Source organism: Kwoniella dejecticola, chromosome 8 (genome assembly GCF_000512565.2).
Source record: "Kwoniella dejecticola CBS 10117 chromosome 8, complete sequence".
NCBI lineage: Eukaryota > Fungi > Basidiomycota > Tremellomycetes > Tremellales > Cryptococcaceae > Kwoniella > Kwoniella dejecticola.
In genome coordinates, this window is record NC_089308.1 from 1,547,552 (window position 1) to 1,567,300 (window position 19,749).

At 47.6% G+C, this 19,749-nt stretch overlaps 7 protein-coding genes across 7 annotated transcripts; 2 read left to right on the plus strand and 5 right to left on the minus strand.

The window, feature by feature from the left end:
- Nucleotides 1–274: 274 nt before the first annotated feature.
- I303_106852 (uncharacterized protein) lies at nt 275–2,922 on the minus strand (the record flags this gene model as incomplete). Its single annotated transcript, XM_065969459.1, has 12 exons — nt 275–552; nt 674–879; nt 936–1,190; nt 1,254–1,290; nt 1,349–1,461; nt 1,521–1,632; nt 1,695–1,856; nt 1,952–2,127; nt 2,266–2,427; nt 2,576–2,593; nt 2,653–2,711; nt 2,803–2,922. 12 exons carry the CDS (start codon nt 2,920–2,922, stop codon nt 275–277), a joined length of 1,698 nt encoding a protein of 565 aa, XP_065825531.1.
- A 547-nt stretch (nt 2,923–3,469) lies between these two features.
- On the minus strand, nt 3,470–5,238 carry I303_106853 (uncharacterized protein; the record flags this gene model as incomplete). The annotated part of the gene is made up of 5 exons (XM_018411764.2): nt 3,470–3,565; nt 3,657–3,809; nt 3,967–4,489; nt 4,640–4,852; nt 5,015–5,238. The coding sequence occupies 5 exons, from the start codon at nt 5,236–5,238 to the stop codon at nt 3,470–3,472; spliced, it is 1,209 nt and encodes a 402-aa protein (XP_018258965.2).
- Nucleotides 5,239–6,474: 1,236 nt separating this feature from the next.
- Nucleotides 6,475–8,456, plus strand: I303_106854 (uncharacterized protein; the record flags this gene model as incomplete). Its single annotated transcript, XM_018411763.1, has 5 exons — nt 6,475–6,682; nt 6,820–6,911; nt 7,020–7,897; nt 8,027–8,320; nt 8,387–8,456. The coding sequence occupies 5 exons, from the start codon at nt 6,475–6,477 to the stop codon at nt 8,454–8,456; spliced, it is 1,542 nt and encodes a 513-aa protein (XP_018258964.1).
- A 660-nt stretch (nt 8,457–9,116) lies between these two features.
- I303_106855 (uncharacterized protein) lies at nt 9,117–12,151 on the minus strand (the record flags this gene model as incomplete). Its single annotated transcript, XM_018411762.1, has 3 exons — nt 9,117–9,629; nt 9,726–10,826; nt 10,883–12,151. The coding sequence occupies 3 exons, from the start codon at nt 12,149–12,151 to the stop codon at nt 9,117–9,119; spliced, it is 2,883 nt and encodes a 960-aa protein (XP_018258963.1).
- Nucleotides 12,152–12,728: 577 nt separating this feature from the next.
- Nucleotides 12,729–13,464, minus strand: I303_106856 (uncharacterized protein; the record flags this gene model as incomplete). Its single annotated transcript, XM_018411761.1, has 2 exons — nt 12,729–13,050; nt 13,373–13,464. 2 exons carry the CDS (start codon nt 13,462–13,464, stop codon nt 12,729–12,731), a joined length of 414 nt encoding a protein of 137 aa, XP_018258962.1.
- Nucleotides 13,465–14,560: 1,096 nt separating this feature from the next.
- On the minus strand, nt 14,561–16,623 carry I303_106857 (uncharacterized protein; the record flags this gene model as incomplete). The annotated part of the gene is made up of 6 exons (XM_018411760.1): nt 14,561–14,593; nt 14,781–14,990; nt 15,077–15,166; nt 15,289–15,619; nt 15,723–16,090; nt 16,234–16,623. The coding sequence occupies 6 exons, from the start codon at nt 16,621–16,623 to the stop codon at nt 14,561–14,563; spliced, it is 1,422 nt and encodes a 473-aa protein (XP_018258961.1).
- Nucleotides 16,624–16,956: 333 nt separating this feature from the next.
- I303_106858 (uncharacterized protein) lies at nt 16,957–19,695 on the plus strand (the record flags this gene model as incomplete). The annotated part of the gene is made up of 3 exons (XM_018411759.1): nt 16,957–17,010; nt 17,068–18,066; nt 18,142–19,695. 3 exons carry the CDS (start codon nt 16,957–16,959, stop codon nt 19,693–19,695), a joined length of 2,607 nt encoding a protein of 868 aa, XP_018258960.1.
- Nucleotides 19,696–19,749: the final 54 nt, after the last annotated feature.

Genomic DNA, 19,749 nt, shown 5'->3' on the forward strand with positions numbered 1-19,749 from the left:
CGCTTTGATCGTCCCATGACATATGTTATCCTGTTATACCTCCTCCTCAACTGCCCTATTTCGCCACTCACAGATAAGAGCTAGCTCACAGATGGTCAGCGACAAGTACGAACGAATTAGGAATGCATACTGTACTGTGCTTGCGAGAGAAAATGTCCATCAACATATATGCGATCATAAGAGGCATGTAAAATCCCGAAGGCTCTTCTCCTTCAACGCCCAATAACACTCCTCAAGGTGATCCAGATCTAAATAAGGGTTAAGTAGATTCAGATTAAACAACCATCAAACCCCCTCCGAGGATCGCTCCCAATATAGCGACCCCACCCAAGATAGATCCAGGTCCCAAAATCCTCAAAGCTCTAACATCTCCTGACGATGCTCCGCCGCTAGCTGAGGCTGATGCAGACGCAGAATTGGTGCCGCTGGTCGATCGTGAAGTCTGGCTTGCCCCGCTACTAGATACGGGAGACGGTGTGAAAGTTCCGCCCGAAGGTTCCGCAGATAAACATTGAGAAGCGGCGGACGAAGCGTCTTGTGCTGTGTTGGGGCCTATCAATAGACGAGTCATACATCAGCCATCGCGCGTCTCACGCTTACGCCCACGTGATTCGAGTTTGTCCATATCTCCATAGCTTGCGACAGTTAGATGAGACAAGAGTCGTTTACTCACGAGTTGGACTCAAGGTAGCATTTCCAGAGAAATCACAAGAGGAGTCTACAGGGTTGAACTCGTAGTACGCTGACATAGCGTAGGACAACTTGACAGCTGGAGAGCAGTATGACAGTTCCCCATATGTACCGGCTGTTCCGTTCCCACCGATCGGATCACAGTTGGCGGTACCGTTCGTAGAAGTCCCGAGGAGGGTACAAGCGTAGCTGTCCATCATTGATGTTAGCATCGCCCTCATACTTCGTACCAGGCTAAGACTCACTTCAAAAGATCGCCGACAATGGTAGGGGAATTAGCAGTACTGCTCGTAACCAGACAAGACAATGCCTTCTGGTTAATGCAGTCGCATACCCCTTGATTAGGCGTAGGTGGAAGGGTGTTTGATGCCACGAGTGAAGCAGATTCGTTAGGGCAGGTGGTCTGGCCCGCAGTGACTGATGATTGCGCCGGGGAGTTGGGCGGGTCAGTAGCGTTGTATTGAGTTGATAGTCGAGTGAAGTCGTCGGACGTGGTAACGCTGAGCAAGTATACAGGTCCTTAGTATACGCTGTCCCTATCACGTGGAAACAGAGTCACTCACGAGTTGCCATCAGCAGAGAAAGTGACCATGCCGTAGCCTGTGCCGTTCGATTAGCTGATGTACGAGAACGCCAGCGCTCACACAGTCCAGCTCACCATCTGAAGTAGGGAAGTAGCTGAAAGCAACACCTCCACTGAACACGTCGGAGACAGGTGTAGAGAACAAAGCAGCAACTTCAGTCCATAGTCGAGGAGGTTGGAAAATACATCTGTGATGGCCTTTTCGTTAGCTGCGCGTTATCAGTCGCGCGAAAAACGTCACACTCACCCGTACTCGGACATATATGTGGCAACAGGGATATCCTGGAATCCAGAGACGATAGTATTCCAATTTGACGAGTTATAATTGGCATCTCCACACCATTCATAATTGTTCAACCCTGCCAAGCGACACCAATCAGTCCATGCACCCTGCCAAGTCAGCATGGCATATACGACTCACCATAAAGGTCGACGGCAATATCATCTCCGCCACAAGTGAGGTACTCTGCCAGACTGTTTCTGAAATCCGCATCACCATCCGTCGCTGAATATCCTACTAAGGCGGAAGAGCCAACCGATTTGAGGTACGCTTTGATATCCCTCGCAGCGGCTTTGACGTATGCTGCGCAATGTTCGTCAGCTTCGGGAGCTCCAACTCCCCGATGGGGCTTGTACTGAACATGAATGATCGGATGTTGGATGTATGACGCAACTTACGAGCAGCATTGGTATTGCTGACCTGGTTGACAACCTCATTACCGATATTAAACGCCAAGACATTATCGTAATTTCTAAATGTGTCTATCGTGCTGATATATTCGTTGAGGAGATTGGTGGACCATGAAGGGGAGGCTCGATCTATTGAGCCATTAAGAGGGAGGGAGACGTCCAACCTAAATCAAGTGGGTAGAACGAGTCAGCACGGCGAAAAGAGGTGAAATATGATAGACGATAGTGTTGGACGGACGATGAGTTTACGGTGGATGAGTTTGCCGTGGGCGATGGAAAGAAGTGCGGTATATATGACTCACAATACATAGATCCCATTATCGCTAAAAGTCTTCATACACTCATCATGATTCAAACTACTATTAACCGAATACACTCTGACCGAATTCACGCCCAATTGCTTGAGGTACGGTAAATCCCTCGTACAATTTTGCGGCGAAGACAAGGGGTCATGGAACGATTCGCTGCGAATCATATACTGAGTCAGCTAAAGCGATACTGATGAATTGGCAATGCCAAGCCAAGACAAGACAGAACAGATAAAGAGGATGAGGATGAAAGACGAAAGCGGCGAATCGAGAGTTCCAGTGTGTAATTTTAGATCATACTTACGGTTCTGGGAATCCACCACTACATTTCCAAAGATATATCAGCTAAATTCAACTAACGATAAAAATGAGAAGACCCACTTCGCTTGGTTGGCTTCTGTATTCTCAGCTGCCTCTCCTTGAGGTTGATATGCTACACCCTGTCATTCCATCCATCCACACATCGATCAGCTTCACATTCATCGTATCGACTAGCTGATGTGAATGGAAATTGAAGCTCTTTAGACTCACCTTGATGTAGAATCTACCTCCAGTCTCATCGTACAGGTATTTGCCTGTCCGCGTGATTTTCGGTAAAGCAGCAGCAAGGGAGAGGAAAGGTAGACCCAGAAGGGTTAGTGATAATTTCATGATCGGCAACAATGGGCAGGTATTTGTCGATTGGTCAGGTCAGCCTTCGCGACGGATTGAGAAACGTCGATCGGTGATGTCGTGTCAATGCTTGATGCTTGAGATGAGTTCTGCTGCAGATGTTGAAGTCGTGGGGATAATATCTCTTTGAATGTTATATGGTCAATGCGTCGTTGTTGTTTCCTAGAATAGAGTTAATTTGTTAATTTAGCATTTAGCAGTGGCTGTGTTTACATTTCCAAAACACCCTCGGATCGCTTCATTCCATTCCATTCCCCGCACTTACTCATAGCCAAGAACTCAGGGCTTGTGTGTTATGACACGTGATCACCATGCTCTTCCTTCCGCCTTTCCCGACGCTCTCGTTGATACTTCGACAATTGCACAACTGCACAAGAAGCCCTTGAGTACAAAGTACAGTACATATGCATGACAAAGGTCGAATATTATTACACAAAGAAGATATAAAGCTGTTGACATCGCTTCTCCTTTTCTCTTTTCTGACGACAGATACCTCACACACTCGATCTCGTATGAGTAACAGATCCTACTTAGTCGACACATCAGGCCATACTTGTGCGACAAAATCTTCCACATCACCCCATAACCTTTTCGGATCTTCCAGCGCAGCGAAATGACCACCCTGATCACCATAGGCATATGTCAGCAGCCCGTCACTACCTGTAACAAATCCGGACTGAATGAATGAGTACGGAGCGCAAAGTATCACTTACAGCTTTGTGCTCTCTGCTCCATACTAAATTATGAGCCGTCTTGACCCAATGCACCGGCACAGGTGTAATCTCTTTAGGGAAATAACTGAATCCCATTGGTTTGGGATTATATTCTTTCTCCGCTGAGCTCTCATCTCTCTTCGATCCGAAGCCCTACGAAGACCAACAAAAAGCGTCATCAGCTCAATCATCATACTTTCCGACATCCACTGATGCTAGATGCCGGATGCCAGTGATCACTTGTCCACGAAGAAGGCGAGATGAAATGGGGAGAAATTAAATGAACTGAACTGGACTGAACTGTACTCACATATCGATAAGTGAAGATACACGAAGGGAAAGTATCAGTGAACCAATACAAACTAATGAAACTCAATATCGTCTCTATCGACGGATCCTCATCGCTCCATTCTAAGAATTTCTCCCCTATCCAACTTAACAGACTCAGCGGGTTAGAACCGACCACCAGACCGACAGTCGAAGGTCGAGTACCATGTTCCAGATTATATCCGTATTTCTGTAATTTCACCAAGAACTCGGGGACGCCGAATGGAGTCGTATCGTGTTCGGGAGTACCTTCAGGCGGTTGGAGAAAGACCCTCATATTTAAATGGATCGCTTTACAGTCGGGGTACGTTCGACCAAGCTCGTTCGTTATGTGACTTCCGACATCCCCACCTTGAGCAATATATCCACTCGTACCGCTGCCGAATCCAAGGCCCTCCATAAGCTGATTATACAAGTACCCCACGTCTCGTACGGAAAATTCGCGGTCGAGTGGTGGAGGACTCGAGAATAGGTATCCCGGTGTAGAAGGGAAGATGAGGTGGTATCTGCTCGAAACGGATTTGTGGGCGTCAGCTGGGTTGTAATTTAGCAACCCCAATCAAGCCATAGACGATGACATTCAGAAAGCAAGAAGGTCAAGGGGTTTTCTGAAAGCGCGTTATTTGATGATTTATACTGCATACTGCAGGACTCACGGTAATTCTGCTGGGGTATATCTCTCCCTCAGATACTCCATCAACCCCAAAAACTCGATAAACGCTCCAGGCCATCCATGGCTGAGTATGATCGGGATCGCGTCCTTCTCCGAGAACAACGCTGCGAAGTGGATCTTATATTCCAGTCCGTCCTTATTTTTCAGCGTTGTGATGTACGCCGGCTGAGCATTGATACGAGCTTCATGCTTTCTCCTGCGACCACCGCTGTCAGTCATAGTTGCATTTCTAGTGTAGCGGGTAGCGGAAATATCTAAGAGACTGGGCATAGTGAACAGAGAATAGAGAGTATGATATGAAAAGGGAGTAGGAATGATGATTAGGAGGGTCGCAGTCAGAGTATTTAGGTAGACTCACCAATCGTACTGATTTAACCAATAATCCCTAGTCTCAACTAACCATTTCCTACTCACTCCGAACCCTTTCTTCTCAGCATCGAGGTTCTCATAAGTCTCTTTCGGGATCCTGCTTATCTTGAGCAAGGTTTTAAGCTCTTCGATATCATTATTTGAAATAGATATCTTGAACGGCTCAAGGGGGATCGTAGGCTCAAAAGGGGGTTTAGAGTATGCCGCTGACATTGACATCGTATTTCGTCCGAGTCGTCTCTTTCTGAATGTGTTCTTGAATTGAATTTGACTGTCTTATTCTAGTTTCCCACTTCTGATTGAAATGATCGAGACAGATATATATATCTATATCTATGCATCTTCCCGACACAAGATGCAAACTGACTGCCTCCATACCAAAACCCGTTAGTCAGCGTGACGTCACTTGCTCAGTCTAATCAGTCCAATCAACCATCCTCAACACTGGCTGAGTAATCAAGGTAAAGTTTAGCAGTCTGATCAGCTAGAATTCAGCAGATGAACAGATCAATGCATCGTCTGGAAAGCGATCACGCCATGGCCCTCTTTCTGTCGCTGTTATTGTCAAGACGAAAACAGATCAGATAATTGTGATTTCGGATCAAGGAGGAATGAACTCAAGCTTAAAGGGGATCTGAGAACAGGGGCAAGGTGATAAGCACGTGGAGTCAATCGACACAGAAACCCCTTTCCCTAAGCCCTTGCCTTCCCTTTCCCGGTCCGAATCGATTAAGGCACACTTACCAGTCGATCGGCAAGCAACAAGCACTGGATCAAACCCATCAAACGTCATCATCATCATCCAACTCCAGAAAAAAGTCGATAGTCGATAGCAGACAGAGATTTTACGCGTCGATCGATTGGTAGATAAAGTAAATACGATCTGATCCTGACCTGACAAACTTGGAGGTTGGAGCTTTGGGCATATGCATGGTTGATTGTCTGGAACTGGAGTGCACGATTCATTGATTGATTGATTGATTGTAACTTTTTCTTTGGCTGAAACATGTATCTTGCTTTTGATCTTCATTTTGATCTTGAAATCGACTTTGATGCGATTGCAACCGCGACCAATCTCGAAACCTGTATTCGCACTTGTAAACCATTGATCGTACCTACCCCTACTCCTACTCCTACTCCTACTTAGCTATTTGATCCTTGCCATACCTCATCATACCGGATCTTCACGTACCATCAAGTCCAGACCGATCCCAAGAAGGATCAGATCGCTCGCATCGGAAGAACAAGGCATTTCTCTATTGAAACGATTCGCATCGGTGTCCTGTCCATGTTGTGAAGAATCGAATATATAAAAGAGGATTAGTATCGCAGAGCAGAGATCGGTTTACCCAGAAACAAGGCAGAATTCGCCAGCCAGATTATAAACAAAAGACCGGTTGTGAGATCTACAGAAGTTCAACTTGAACTTTGTCGCCAACAACCATAACCATGCCTTCCCCTCAAGCTCAACAACAACAACATCAACCAAGAGACATCGTCATCATCGGCGGAGGGTTGATAGGAGTCTCGACCGCCTACTACCTCTCGAGACATCCCGACTTACATCCAGAAAGTAAGATCACCCTTGTAGAGCAAGATAATGTCGGTACGGGGAGTAGTGGCTACGCTTCTGGATTATCGATTAAAGGCAAAGATGGTGAGTGTGCTGTGTGTAGTCTGACCGTCTGTCAAGTTCTTCGCTATCTTGGGCTCCAACGAGGTCATAAATCCATATCGCCTCTTATCGCCCCGAATATCTGGCTGACTGGCCCTATCTGCACCAATGATTTGCAGCCTTATCAGCTGAAGGGTTCGATCTGCATCGCGAATTATCCAGGAATCACGGCGGGAACTTGAAATGGGGTTATAAAGAGATAGATCTATACGTAAGTCCTCTTGCATCTCTCCTGTCATCTTCAATACCCTATTATCCAAACGTCAAGCCGAATTTGGACTCGCTTTACAAATCGCTAATTTAGGGTAACTGAACATAGTCATCACCATCTCACCCTGCACTATCATCTTCAACATCAATGTCTACATCAACCACGACAACAATCCCATTCCTCCCTTCGATCCCCGTAGTTCAACATCGAAGCCAAACGGCCATCTGTCAACCGTCCGATCTCACTCGTCATCTGTGCGGTCTCTTCCTCACCCATCCAGGCGCTTCACTCGTCATCGCCCGAGCCACTTCATGCGTATTCGAAGATGAAGATCCTAGCTTTTCGAAGGAAGGACAAGGGGTCGGTGGTGGTCTGATGGAGAAGCTGGAGAATCATACACCATGTGTAGAGAAGATCGCTCAATTCTTCACCGGGGGATCAGGAAGGTCCGAAGGGAAAGAAGGTGCAGAAGACAGGGAAAAGTCCATGAAGGTCACAAACGAAAAGAGCGATCCCAGTGATATTCCGGACGCGACTTGGACAAATAACGAGAAATCGGATTCGGGTCGAAGCCGAAAGCCCTCCAGTCCAAGCGGAAGCCCAAACTCTAGTCGAAGGGGAAGAAGAGTGAAAGGTCTGAACGTTGTCCGAGTCATCAACGGCGTCGAGGAGATAGTCCATCTGAAAGCGGACGATATCGTCTTATCACCCGGAATCGAGTTACCGCAACTATCCAAGATCCTCTTTGGGCAACATGTAAACCTCAATATGAATGTGGGGATACAAGAATGGGAAGGGGTAGTTCTGAAACCTCGTGAGAAGGTGAAACCTCTAGCTGTGCGCCTGGATTTGCGTCCAGAATCGAAGTCAAACTCAGGAACAGATCTAGAGCTGGCTAAGGGAAATACAGACATTGAAGAAGCGGGGAAAAACGGTATGGGTAAGGGGATTGAGATGGTAGTGAGGGACGATGGGAAAGTCGTCATGTAAGTCTCGACTCTATCTCCGTCCGATCTCAAGTTTCCGTCATCCTGTCCATGAAACACGGTATCATGCTCCACCTCATCAATACCCACGCACGAACACTGCTGATGACATGTACATTGTCTCGTTAGTTCTCGACCTCGATCCCAACGAGATTCAAGTATCAGCACTTCCCCTTCCCGTTCCCCTTCCCATGACATTTATGCCTCCAATGTCGAGTCCACTTCTTTACTTGGCATTATCGAATCCCTCTCACCCAGATTCAAAGCATCCAACGGAACTCTGGTCCTCTCCAAGAGCACATGGTCAACACCGATCATCTCCGGCGATTCACCTTTATTCGGTAAATTCCCTGACCGCGATCACGACCAGGACCGGGGGCGGGGCTCTGGAGACGGTGTTGAAGGAGTATGGTATGGTATCGGGTAAGTCAAGCCTCCTGCTCCTTATTGTATGTTCATAACCGGAGTTGATACCTGGTCAATCTGCAGGGGAAAAACTGTACAAGCTCCTGCGATCGGCTCGAAACTAGCTTCTAGGATAATGGCACAATACTCATAGACTCGAACGATTGATCGTGCACTCACGCATAATCGCCAATTCCGTCTTTCCCGCATATCAGTGCTACAATATGTAGTCCACTGGGTGAACTTTGCAATCGACGATTCCCGTAATGAATTGGACTTGGCTTGTCTTGACTTAGACCAAGAGTTGTATATACACATAAATAGATATTTTCCCCTTGCTCAGTCCAACTCCTCCGCTTTTTCCTCCTTCTGTCATCGGACATTGATACGAAGCACGAGCGACAAACGCTCTCATCCTCGTGCTTCCAGTTGACATGCTTATATCATGCTTTACTATATTATACTAGAATTGTATACAACCACATGCATAATACAGATAATATCACATATGCGAGATACAATTCGTTTCGTTTTGTTCGACAGAGTCTTGATGACTACGACTACTCCTTGGATGAAAACAGCGCTCAGGCAATCCTGTACTTTCTGAGCCACTGAGCTGAGATATAGTGCATCAGACATTGAGTACGATTAGTACATGGTGTCATCATGAAGACATCATCATCGTTTGACTACTACAACAGCAACGAGCGAAAAGACAACAAGCGGAACAGAGAGAGGTTCAAAGACATACAAGCTCACATCCGAAAAAATCAAAATGAACGTCCAAACAAATGTCAAAACCACAATCACTGTCTCACATGACGATACATCCCCTTCCACCTTCTTCACCATGATCAAGTCCAACTCCAAACTCTCCATTCCACTCATCTGCCGGTGAATTAGAAGACGAAGGGGCAGAGGCAGACCACCAACTACTTTTCCTCTCTTTCCTTTTCGCCTTGGCTCCATCTTTCTCTGACTGCAACGCTTGTGCAACTTTATCGTTCACAACAGCTTGTCCATCTAGAGTCTGCCGTATAGTCCGCCAATCCTGCGGGATCGTCGTACCTCTCCAACCTTGGAAACTTTTCACATTACACATATCCCCATATTCCCTCTGATCATATTGGAATGGTGAGAATTCCCAGCTACCCATACCACCTTTACCTTCACCTCCGCCTCCGCCTCGAGCGTTTCGACATCTAGTAGAAGATGCAATCTTTTCCAACTCGGCAGTTCGTACCGATCGACAATCTATAATTGAGATTGTTCCGAGCGGGTGGTATCTCATGAATGTTCGTAAAACTGTGTTATCGGCTGATGTGTTCTATCGAAAGCCGCATCAAAACCAAAAGCTAAGTTAGTCTCCTCCGCTGGCTACAACTCTCACACGACTCGAGCAATTCATTCCACTCCCACTCACGTCAATCTCCAACACATTCAAATTCTTCAGACCCCTAATCAGCCTTGCCAGTCCCTCGGCAGTCACATCCGCCGCATGACCGAGTCTCAGCTCCTTCAGATTCTGGCCGACCGGCTCTTCAGTATCGGCATCACCGGGGCAATACCTCGAGAGGGTGTCTAAGAATTTGTCCGAGATACCTCCATTCGATCCAGTGAAGTCTAGATCGATCTTCTCGATATGCGGCGTAGTCTTGATCAGCCCAATTAGATCCAATTCCAATTTATCTTTCTCATTACTACTTAACTCCTTGAACATCCCTTCAAAGCCCGCCAGTTCCAGCACCTTCAATTCTGGCACTAGGCCTATCAAGCTTTTGATGAAACTTCCTTTTAACGCCGTACATCCACTCAGATTGATATGAATCAGTCCACTTTGTCGGGCCGGCTGAGAATCGCGAAGGACCTGAGCGAATCTCTCGAAATCGCCATCGAATATATGCGTACATTCTTGACAGTCCAATGTCTCCAGATTGACCAGTTGACGAGCTACCAGGGGTAAGAATTCTGCCGCGTGTCGACCATACGATTTCATACCGCCCACTCGCAAGCACCGCAATTTGGAAGACTGGTATTCGTCCATCGAGGAAATCAAGAATATCAAATCCCCAATCGTCAAGTTTCTGCATCGTGTGACGTCCAAGCTTTCCAGGCATCTCCCACTTCTAGCTATCGTGCGAATTACTTCTGACGTACAATTCTGTACGGCTTTCAGATTGATGGATTTCAGACCTGGTGATCCGGCTATGATCGCGCAAATGTCGAAAGCAGATAGGCGATTCGCACCTCTGAAATCGATCGTGCGGAGATTGGGCATCCAGACGTGCATGCCCTCTGCCTTGTTGAGGGGCGGGCTCGACCTGTCAAAGGGCGATAAGGAGGGAAGAAGGCTCGACCCTCGCAGCGTGTTTAGACCTTGAAGGGAGAGTTCAGTGATGAATGGTAAGGCGGATTCGACGATACGGTTCAGTGTGTTGGGGTGTAAGACGTGTGCGAAAGGCGTCAATTGCAAGTCGGACCATAATTGGCCATCGAGGCAGAGATGTTGCCAAGATCTGGATACCTATACAAAAGTTTCAGCTAGAAAGCAACCTTCGGTGTCAAACAGCTGACACTCACCCTACTTAGCTTGATGAGCTCTCTTTTGCCCCTAGTCTCTCCGCTCCATCTCATAGTGCCATGTTCTGCTCTGTGCATATTCAAAAGCGTCTTCATGATCAACACTTTCAGCTCACGGGGAAGCAATGCATCGAAGTAGTTGAATTCCGAGTCCACGATCTCCTCCGGTTCTTCCGTGAGTAAAGCGGTAGCGGTGGTGTCGACCAAAGGCATCGAAGCCGCTCGAGGTCTGCTTATCCGTATCGGACGAGGTGTCACCCCGTGCAGATCCGAAGGATCATTATTCTTGACTGGCACGAACGGGATTACTGGGTTGCGGCTCCGCCTGGTAAATAGAATACCCTCGTCGAGCTGTGTTGTCGCATCAATTGACAGATGTCTGATTCGAGCAGCGGCGGGCATCGGCTGATGAGGGGAATGAGCGAAATCTCGGACCGTTACCTCATGGTGACCTATGTGATGAGCTGATGACAGTGTCTCGCGGATAGCAGTGTGAAAGTTGTTTGTTCCAATGTGCTGAGATGGGCCGATCGAGGGGGAGGCGATAGGAGGATCAACGATATTGGACCTGATTGACGCCGAAGACGAGTTCCGAGATATGGTCAACAGAGACTTGAATCTCGATTTCTTCGGTCGACTCGCAGTACTTGGACCGACAGGCATCAGGCCATCGATGTTGATCAGCGAAGGGGGATTGCTAAGACCAGAACCGTCATCGGTCTCATCGTCCTTCGATCCCCGCAAACTTCTCAAAGAACTTCTAGATCGCTCCAACTTTTGCCTTACAGCAGCTTTCAAATTGGATCGTCGGGTAGCATTCGTTGCCGTTGAACCCTCCGAGTGATCTGCCGTTACGATGCTGGATTGGCCATTGTTGTCAGACTGCCTGTAGCCGAGCGACAGATTGTGTACAGGACTCGATTCTTGCGCGATAGGTGGTGATGCATGTTGATACGGTTGAATTGAAGGTGAAGAGGGCGAAATCCGAGCGACGATGTCGGGGGAAGACGCCAACGATAATGGCCCGCCGAGGCCATAGCTGTTAGTACGATTTGGTGTGGGTGACCCCAAGGGTTCTGCGATCTGCTTGTATGTTCCATTGTGAAGCACACCGAGAATGGAAGCGGTCGGGGGAGTTTGTAGGTGCGGGTAAGAGTCAGATGAGGAGGTGGTGAGAATCGTATCTGACCTGCCCCTTGCTTGTCGGGTGGGGGATGGTGTTTGAGGATCGGTCGGGATGGGCGTCGGATAATGTGTAGAAGATGACATCCTGTGAGAGACAGCTTGTTCAGATCTGTTTTCGTTGGTCCGAAGGTCGTTAGGTTGATTTGTTGCTGAATTGTGCACGGCTGGATTTTGATATTGTTTATGTTAATACAAATGGGATGTTTCAACGGGATACAACAGGCAGAATGCAATGGAGGCAGATGATTGTTGGCGTTAAAAGGGATTTAGATCGACCAGCGTTTCAAGGTGGTGAGTGCAATAATGGTAGTACAGACAAGATGAGATAGATAGAACAACAATTGGAGAAAGGTAGTACAACTATGACAGCCTGATCAAGAGCTGAGCGTGAGGCCTACATGGTAAGCCTACAATAGATCCTGCTGCAGAGGTGTCGGCTTGAGAGAGAGCTGGGGAGAAGGAGTAGATTCAAGTCTAGAATGGGGTCTTATCGGAATCTGAATAGGACTGCCTTAGAGATTTGTTCAGTTGACCTATCGCTGCAGAATGGAGACCCCACATCGGAGATAGATAGGTTATACAATCTTGATTCAGGGTAAAATGCCTAGGCGATACGATATGTGGCGTCCTACAATTTACAGTATTACAGTGTGGATGTACTCTATCGTGATGGTTCTAGCCAGACTGTCAAATCCACACCCGAATCATCAGGCAATCTAATGCTCATATGCTCCGTGGAAGCTGTACCTCTATCAAGGAATATCCGATGGACCAAAGGCTCTTGAGGTATACTAGCGAAATCTAAAGCTCTCATCTCCGGATGACGTGCTCTCTGCGCCGTCCTTTGATGTTCCATCTCTTCTTGAGGGAGAGGCGCCTCGTATAATTCCCATCGATACGTATCTCTGATCCTCTGAAAAGTACCGAAGGTGCTGACCAATCCAGAATACGGGTGGATAGTGTACGTGCACGATCCAGGTTTACTATGGCTTTCCGTCTGAGTGTGAGTGTGAGTGTGAGTGTGAGTGTGAGTGTGAGTGTGAGTGTGAGTGTGAGTGTGAGTGTGAGTGTGAGTGTGAGTGTGAGTGTGAGTGTGAGTGTGAGTGTGAGTGTGGGTATCTGGGAGATAAGTCACGTTGAGCTTCATACTGTATGTGTATTCCTGAGGGTGATTGTCCGCACTGAGGGCGATAACATGAAATCCAGTGAAAAGAGAAAATATCACGTCAGGCATTGTCCTTTTCTCCATACACTCCCTGGCTTCGAGTAGTAAGGCAAATTTTCGATGGCTCGACTCAAACTCACATCGAAGTACCGCTTGTGCTCTTGGGGATGTTATCGGTAGTATGCGCCGCTGTCGACTTGTCAGGATGCCTGATGAACAAATGACTGAACATGATGACGATACTCCAGCGGATATTCGAAGTGATCGTCCGGGTCGATAAGATAGTGTACCGATGAGGTCGAGCAAGTTAGGGGACAATGCCTTTCTCAGAGTCCAGCTTATATGCTAACACAGGGCAGTGAGCAGTAGTGGCAAACACTGGAAAACCCTACCTCGCTCAAGCGGCCAACCCACTTTACTGCATTGCTCAAAGGGCCCCATGCTGCGATACAGTGCAATACAGCTGACAACATTCTGACTCGCAGCATCGCCTCAAGCTTCTGGACGTGAGTTCCATTCCTCCGGTGACAAATCTTTGTATCACCATACATACAATCCAACAAAGGATGATCAATCACCGCCATCCACTTGTCTTGTCTTGACTTGGCTTGTCTTGTCTCCGATTGTTCGTTTGGCAAATCGATGAAGCGAGGTCTTCTGCCCGGCGGATACTGGTAATAACCGTTGAACCATTGAACCATTGAACCATTGAACCATTGAACCATTGAATCATTGAACCATTGAACCATTGTATCGTCAAGTCAGTATTTCAAGCCCAAAGATGTGTTCAGTTGGCCCAGGAAACGAAGAAAACGGGAGTCTTCATGGTAGGCGCAGATTCCGGATGTTCGAGGGACCTGTGACCCGAATCAGGACATCGCTGAACTGAGTTCCAACCGACGATGGTCATGTCCTTCTAACGCTCGCGTATACTCGGCGAGGCGGGGTGCTCGACCCAGGGCTCAACGAAATCGGACTCGAAGGCTCCTTCCGCAGATCTTGCGCGGTCACTGAAATGCGTTACTGGCTTCAGATCACATGGAGGACTAGACTAAGCTCGAAGCCCTCTTTAGTACATTTAAGACTTCGTTCTCGTGAGATCATCCATTAGCGATTAGCGAGGGCACTATAGGCACTTCGACTGCTCCGCAAACATCAGCCTTCTTCTCAGCTTCGCATTTAGCCAGCCATCTCAAGCGTCCTCTAGATGTCGGCTAAACTGCATAGTACGCGTTCAAACACTTCGCTTGTGAATGCTCGAATGGTGTGTGAGATGCATGCAAATCAAAGTGCCGTCTCAGTATGCTACGATGTGATAGGTTGTGACCTTACAATCCTCCTTTGGCACCTCTTCTAGCCATCTGCGATCGCAAGCGTTAAGAAATCAGCATAAGCGAGCATTCTCCATTCAAAGTCGTTGGGCTTGGCGGACGATGTACGAAGAGGCAAAGTGACGAAGCACGAAATAACGAAGTGATGACGGGGGATAAGAAGTTGAACCCGAGAAACTAAGAGGAAAAAAGTCAACTACTAGAAGGACAAACTCACCTCGACAATCTTCCATCCACCCGTCAATTCATTTTCCAACTCCTTCTCTACTCTAGTCACCACCATCGCGTATCTACACTGCTCCACATCCCTTTCCGAACCCACAATCACTTCTCCCGTTTTAGCCGAGCGGAACAACAGCTGTTCTTGGGTGGCAAACGTTATCACAAATACCGGTACATTGTTCTCAAGCATTTTACCAGATGTCACCTGCAAACCATGTCACCCAAATTAGCCCCGCACTGAATCATCGTCAAGAGCAGTGATTTCAGCAGAAATTCTAAATGATAACTCACATCAACATGCTTGATATCTAATATCTTGCTATCGGAGATCAAACCCTGTTTGATATATTGCCCCATAGTAGCCCAAAGCACATTGAACGTCTATGCCGAGAAGACCGCTATCAGCTCCATTCATCTTTCCTCGCTGTCGCTGTCGCTGGCAATGGCTGTCGATGATCTGCGCAGGTGAATGAGAGGGTAAACAGAGGAGGAGCAATACTTACAGCTTCTCCACACCACTGTCTGAGACTCTCTCGATCCGCACTCAGATAAGCGTCCACCACTTCCGGTACGATATATTCCCTCAATTCTCCTGTCCAATTATCCATTCGGAACGAAGGGTCTATCTCCTTCATTGCTTTTATAACTTGTGCCGTCTCATTCTCCTCGAATAACGATCCCACTTTAGTCCCAACCGTTCTTATGACCGAGACTATAGGTGAGTCTGACTCGTAGTACGTCTCAAGCCAGCGTTGGTATGTCGGGGATTCTTTGATGAATGCGAATCGAGAGACTGTTTCCGGTTTGTCGGAAAGTACTAATGCTTCTCCGGCTCTGGATAGATCCACCCTTCATCAGCTTCGTCCTCTTCACGTCTCAGCCCTCGCACAAAATGGGAATCGACCTATCCGAGTAGAATCGACTTGACTTGACTCACTCTGGGTTCTCCTCAACTTTCTTATGTACGACTTTACCGGCCTTAGCAGCCCTTATAGCTCTCAACTCCCTCTTCTTCCTTCGCGCATCTTTCTCTTCATACCCTCCATATCTACTGGATACTCCGGTCGTGTCGTCGAACGCATCCTCGATGGATTCAGCAATGACTTGATACGTCTTCGTATCTCTTATAGGTTGCGTAGCTGACGTAGCGGCACTGACGAATCTCGAAGTAGCCGCCGAGATAGCTCTGAGGACTTCCGAGTCTCTCAGAGCATGTTGAACTGCATCTTGAACGCTGATTCCTGCTTTCTGCAAGTCCCCCACGGCAGATTGGATTCGCGGATTATTCTTGATCATATTCGTGATCTACCACCGGGAACACAGACAAACGAAGTATCCATCAAATCAGCATCCTATTCCACCTTACCTAAGAAGAAACCACTAGAAGAATCAAAAAGCAGAACGCCTGACAACATCAAGCTCATACTCAGACTCAGACTCGGACTCACCCTTGTTTTCTCGTAGATATCTCTCGCACGCTTCATAGCCGCACTATCCGCCATCTTGTCCACATCACCTTGTAATTGTTTGACATTATCTTGCCATCCCTTATTCTTCTCTATCTCCTCTTTCAACACCTGAGTGAAGACAGCCCACGGTGATCGAGGAGGCGCATTATCCTCGGGTGGTGGCCTGCTCTTCTCCTTCTCTTTCTTTTTCTCTTCACTGTCTTTGGATTGTTGTTTGGCTTCTTCCAATAAGCGAGACGAGGTGGAAAGTGGTCGAAGCGATTGGAGTCTGGTGGCGGAGGCAGGGTGGGATCGTGGTAATGCCCTAGAAGCGGGGAGGGGTGTTTGTCGGAGTCGCAATGCTCGAAGGAATACAGGTCGGGATCTCATTCTCGATTGCGGCTGGCACTGAGTCCTGCTTGTTTGTCTTTAATTGTAGCAAATGGGCAGTATTGAGGACGAAATGCTGATTTATAGAAGGGCAGTAGACTTTTTATGAGGTTCGGTAAAGATCCCTTCAACAATTCCGCAGATTAAGTGAGGGTGATTTTTAAATTTCACCATTTGATATTTCCCCGCATTCACGTTGAATCACTGCACAGTGCACTTTGACGTGTTCGACAGAGCAACAAAAACCCCATAGAGAAGCTTCGGGTTACTCATCACGGAAAGACCCTCAGCCTTCTTTGTACGACCTGCCTGGCCACTTGGATTCGGCCCGCCATGTCAGACGCAGACGCCGAGCGCAAAGCTAAAGCCGAACGAGCTAAAAAGCTGGTCAGTCAATCGTGCTCTACTGTCAACTGGAAGTAATACGCTAACAGGTTAGTGTAGCTCGCTCAAAGGCAAAAGAAGAAGAAGGCCGAAGCTGCCGGAGCATCACCCGCACCTACACCTGGCTCTCCGGCTCAGTCGCTGGCTGATACAACGACGAATGTAGCTTCGGCTCGTACGAGCCTCAGCTTAGACGATAGCGCCAGAGCGGAAATTCAACAGCCCCCTGAGACGCAGGCTGATGAAACATCAAAGACCGATAGTAAGGTGGACAGACCCATAGATGAGAAAGATACGAAAGAAGAAAAGCCAAAGGTTGAAGCTACTCAAGAGATAGAGGAATCGGCAGGAATCTTAGCGGAACCGGCTGAAAAAGGAAATAAGAAGAAAAAGAAGAAAGGCAAGAAAGGCAAGGGTCAAGAACTCAATGAAGAGCAAGGCGAGGACAAGGACGACGAACAAGATGGAGATCAAGATGAAGAAGATGTCACAGCACCCCCTACACCACAAATACCGGATGCTCATCCGAACGAACAAGTCACGAATGACATAGCATCGACTCCGCCGCCCTCGAAAGAGGTTCCGATAACCCCACCAGAGCAACCATCATCATCCCCCAATGCCCCAGACGCAACTTCAGAACTCCGAGAAACAATCTCATTGCTGATCGCTGAGAGAAGCGACCTTCAGACTCAAGTGGCTACTTTACAATCCGAACTCAATTCCGCCAAAGGTGATTCGCAATTACTGTCTGAAGGTCGAGAACTCATATCCAAATTAGAAGAGGAAAAGTCGGACTTACAATCTAGAGTAGAGAGTCTCGAATCTGACGCCGGGAAAGCAACATCCCTAGAGGAAGAATTGCAGACGATACGGAAGGAGTACGAGAATGTACGCGATGAGAAGGAAAATCTGATAAGTGAGAAGACCAGGTTGGAACAAGACCTTAAAGAGCACAGCGAGAAAGAGAAGGAACGTATAGCGGAGTTGGAGAAGGCTTTAGAGAGAGAACGAGCGAGGGAGAGTGGACTCGAAGCTGAAGTGGGGCGTCTAAGGCAGGTGAGCAAAACAAAGTCGCATAGAGTTTGCACGTTGCCGAGTAGGCGATCCAGCTGACGCAACGAGGTATGATAGAGCAACACTGAATTATCTGCCAATCTCGAGAAAACGACGCACGATTTAGAGAACCTCAAAGAAAGCTCCACCCTTATATCCAAGGAATTAGAGGATCTGCAATCCGCTCATCAGGCATTACAAGCTTCCCATTCAACCTTATCTACAGAACACCAGACCTTACGCTCCACACATGACGAGCTGTCAAGCACTCATACTACCCTGCAATCTACTCACGAGTCCTCTTCATCGACGCTCAAGTCCCTTGAAGAATCATTAGCGTCAACCAAGAGTGAATTGGAGGGTGCCAAAAGCAAGTTGAACGGAGTGACCAAGAAGGCCGAGACATCCGAAAAGAAGAAAGTCGCTCTGCAAGCTGAGAACGACGAACTTGTGAAACAGTTGGAAGAAGTCAGGGGTAAAGTCGTAGAAGCGATGGGGGAAAAAGCGACGATGGCTTCCGCTGTTGAAAGCTGGGAAATGAAAGGCAGGAATTGGGAAAAGACCAAGATGGAATTAGAAGCACAAGTGGAAGAGGGCGAGACATTGCATGAACAAATCACTTCTCTAGCAGAAGAAAATCGATCAAAACAGGAACGTATAGAACAACTACAACCTCTCGAAAGTAAACTTGAGGAGGTGACGAACGAGCTGAAGAAGGTGAAGGAAGATTTAGGGGAACGTGATCAAACGATAGCGAACAACGATTTGACGATCTCCGAGCAAAAAGCTATGATTGAACAACATGAAGAAATTATACAATCGCATTCGAGCTCTACTGCCATTGCGTCTAGCGAATTGGCGAAGCTACAGGCACAAGTGGACTCGTTGAAAACGGATTTAGAGAAGACCAAGAGCGAGTTGGAGAACACAAGGAAAAATGCTGCGAACGGTGGTCCTCAGAATGGAGATGGAGCGAAGGCCGACGCTGAAGATGCAGACACGAATGCCTCCTCAGCGAGGGTGCTCGAGATCTCAGAATTGACGTCCAAAATACGGTCTCTCGAGAACGATCTCTACCAATCAAACAAAAGCGTGCATGACCTGTCGAAACAAGTTACAGACCTATCCTTATCGCGCGAAACAATGCAGAAGGAGAGAGACGAATTATCTCTTCGAATAAGCGGCATGGCTTCACCTGCACCTTCACCTTCGCGTTCGCCCTCATATAACGGCTTGACCTCGCCGCCGTCCACTGCGTCTGGATCTGGATCTGGATCTGTATCAGGATTAGTACCCAAGAGAGGACCCTCAAATAGCAATCCATCCTTAGATGCGATCTTACCTCCGAGCGTAAGGCATAAGAGGCAAGTCTCACTGAATGCTTTGAAAGCTCGAATGGAGTATCATCCCGCCCCATCAAGATTATCAAGTTTCACCGAAGACGCACACTCACAAGAAGAAGCTCAAAATCAAAACCAAGACAATTCTCCAATAAGTACCGACACCCTCTCAGCGGAGACGAAAGCGAAGATGAAGAATAACCTGCAGATCCCGCATTCGCAGCGCAAGCAATTCGGAGACGAGATCATGTTCTGTTGTCCTGCATGCGAGGGGGATCTGATCACTATATGATACAATATAACCTTACTCAACCTGTTGCAACCCAATCTGATCAGGGGAAAAGGG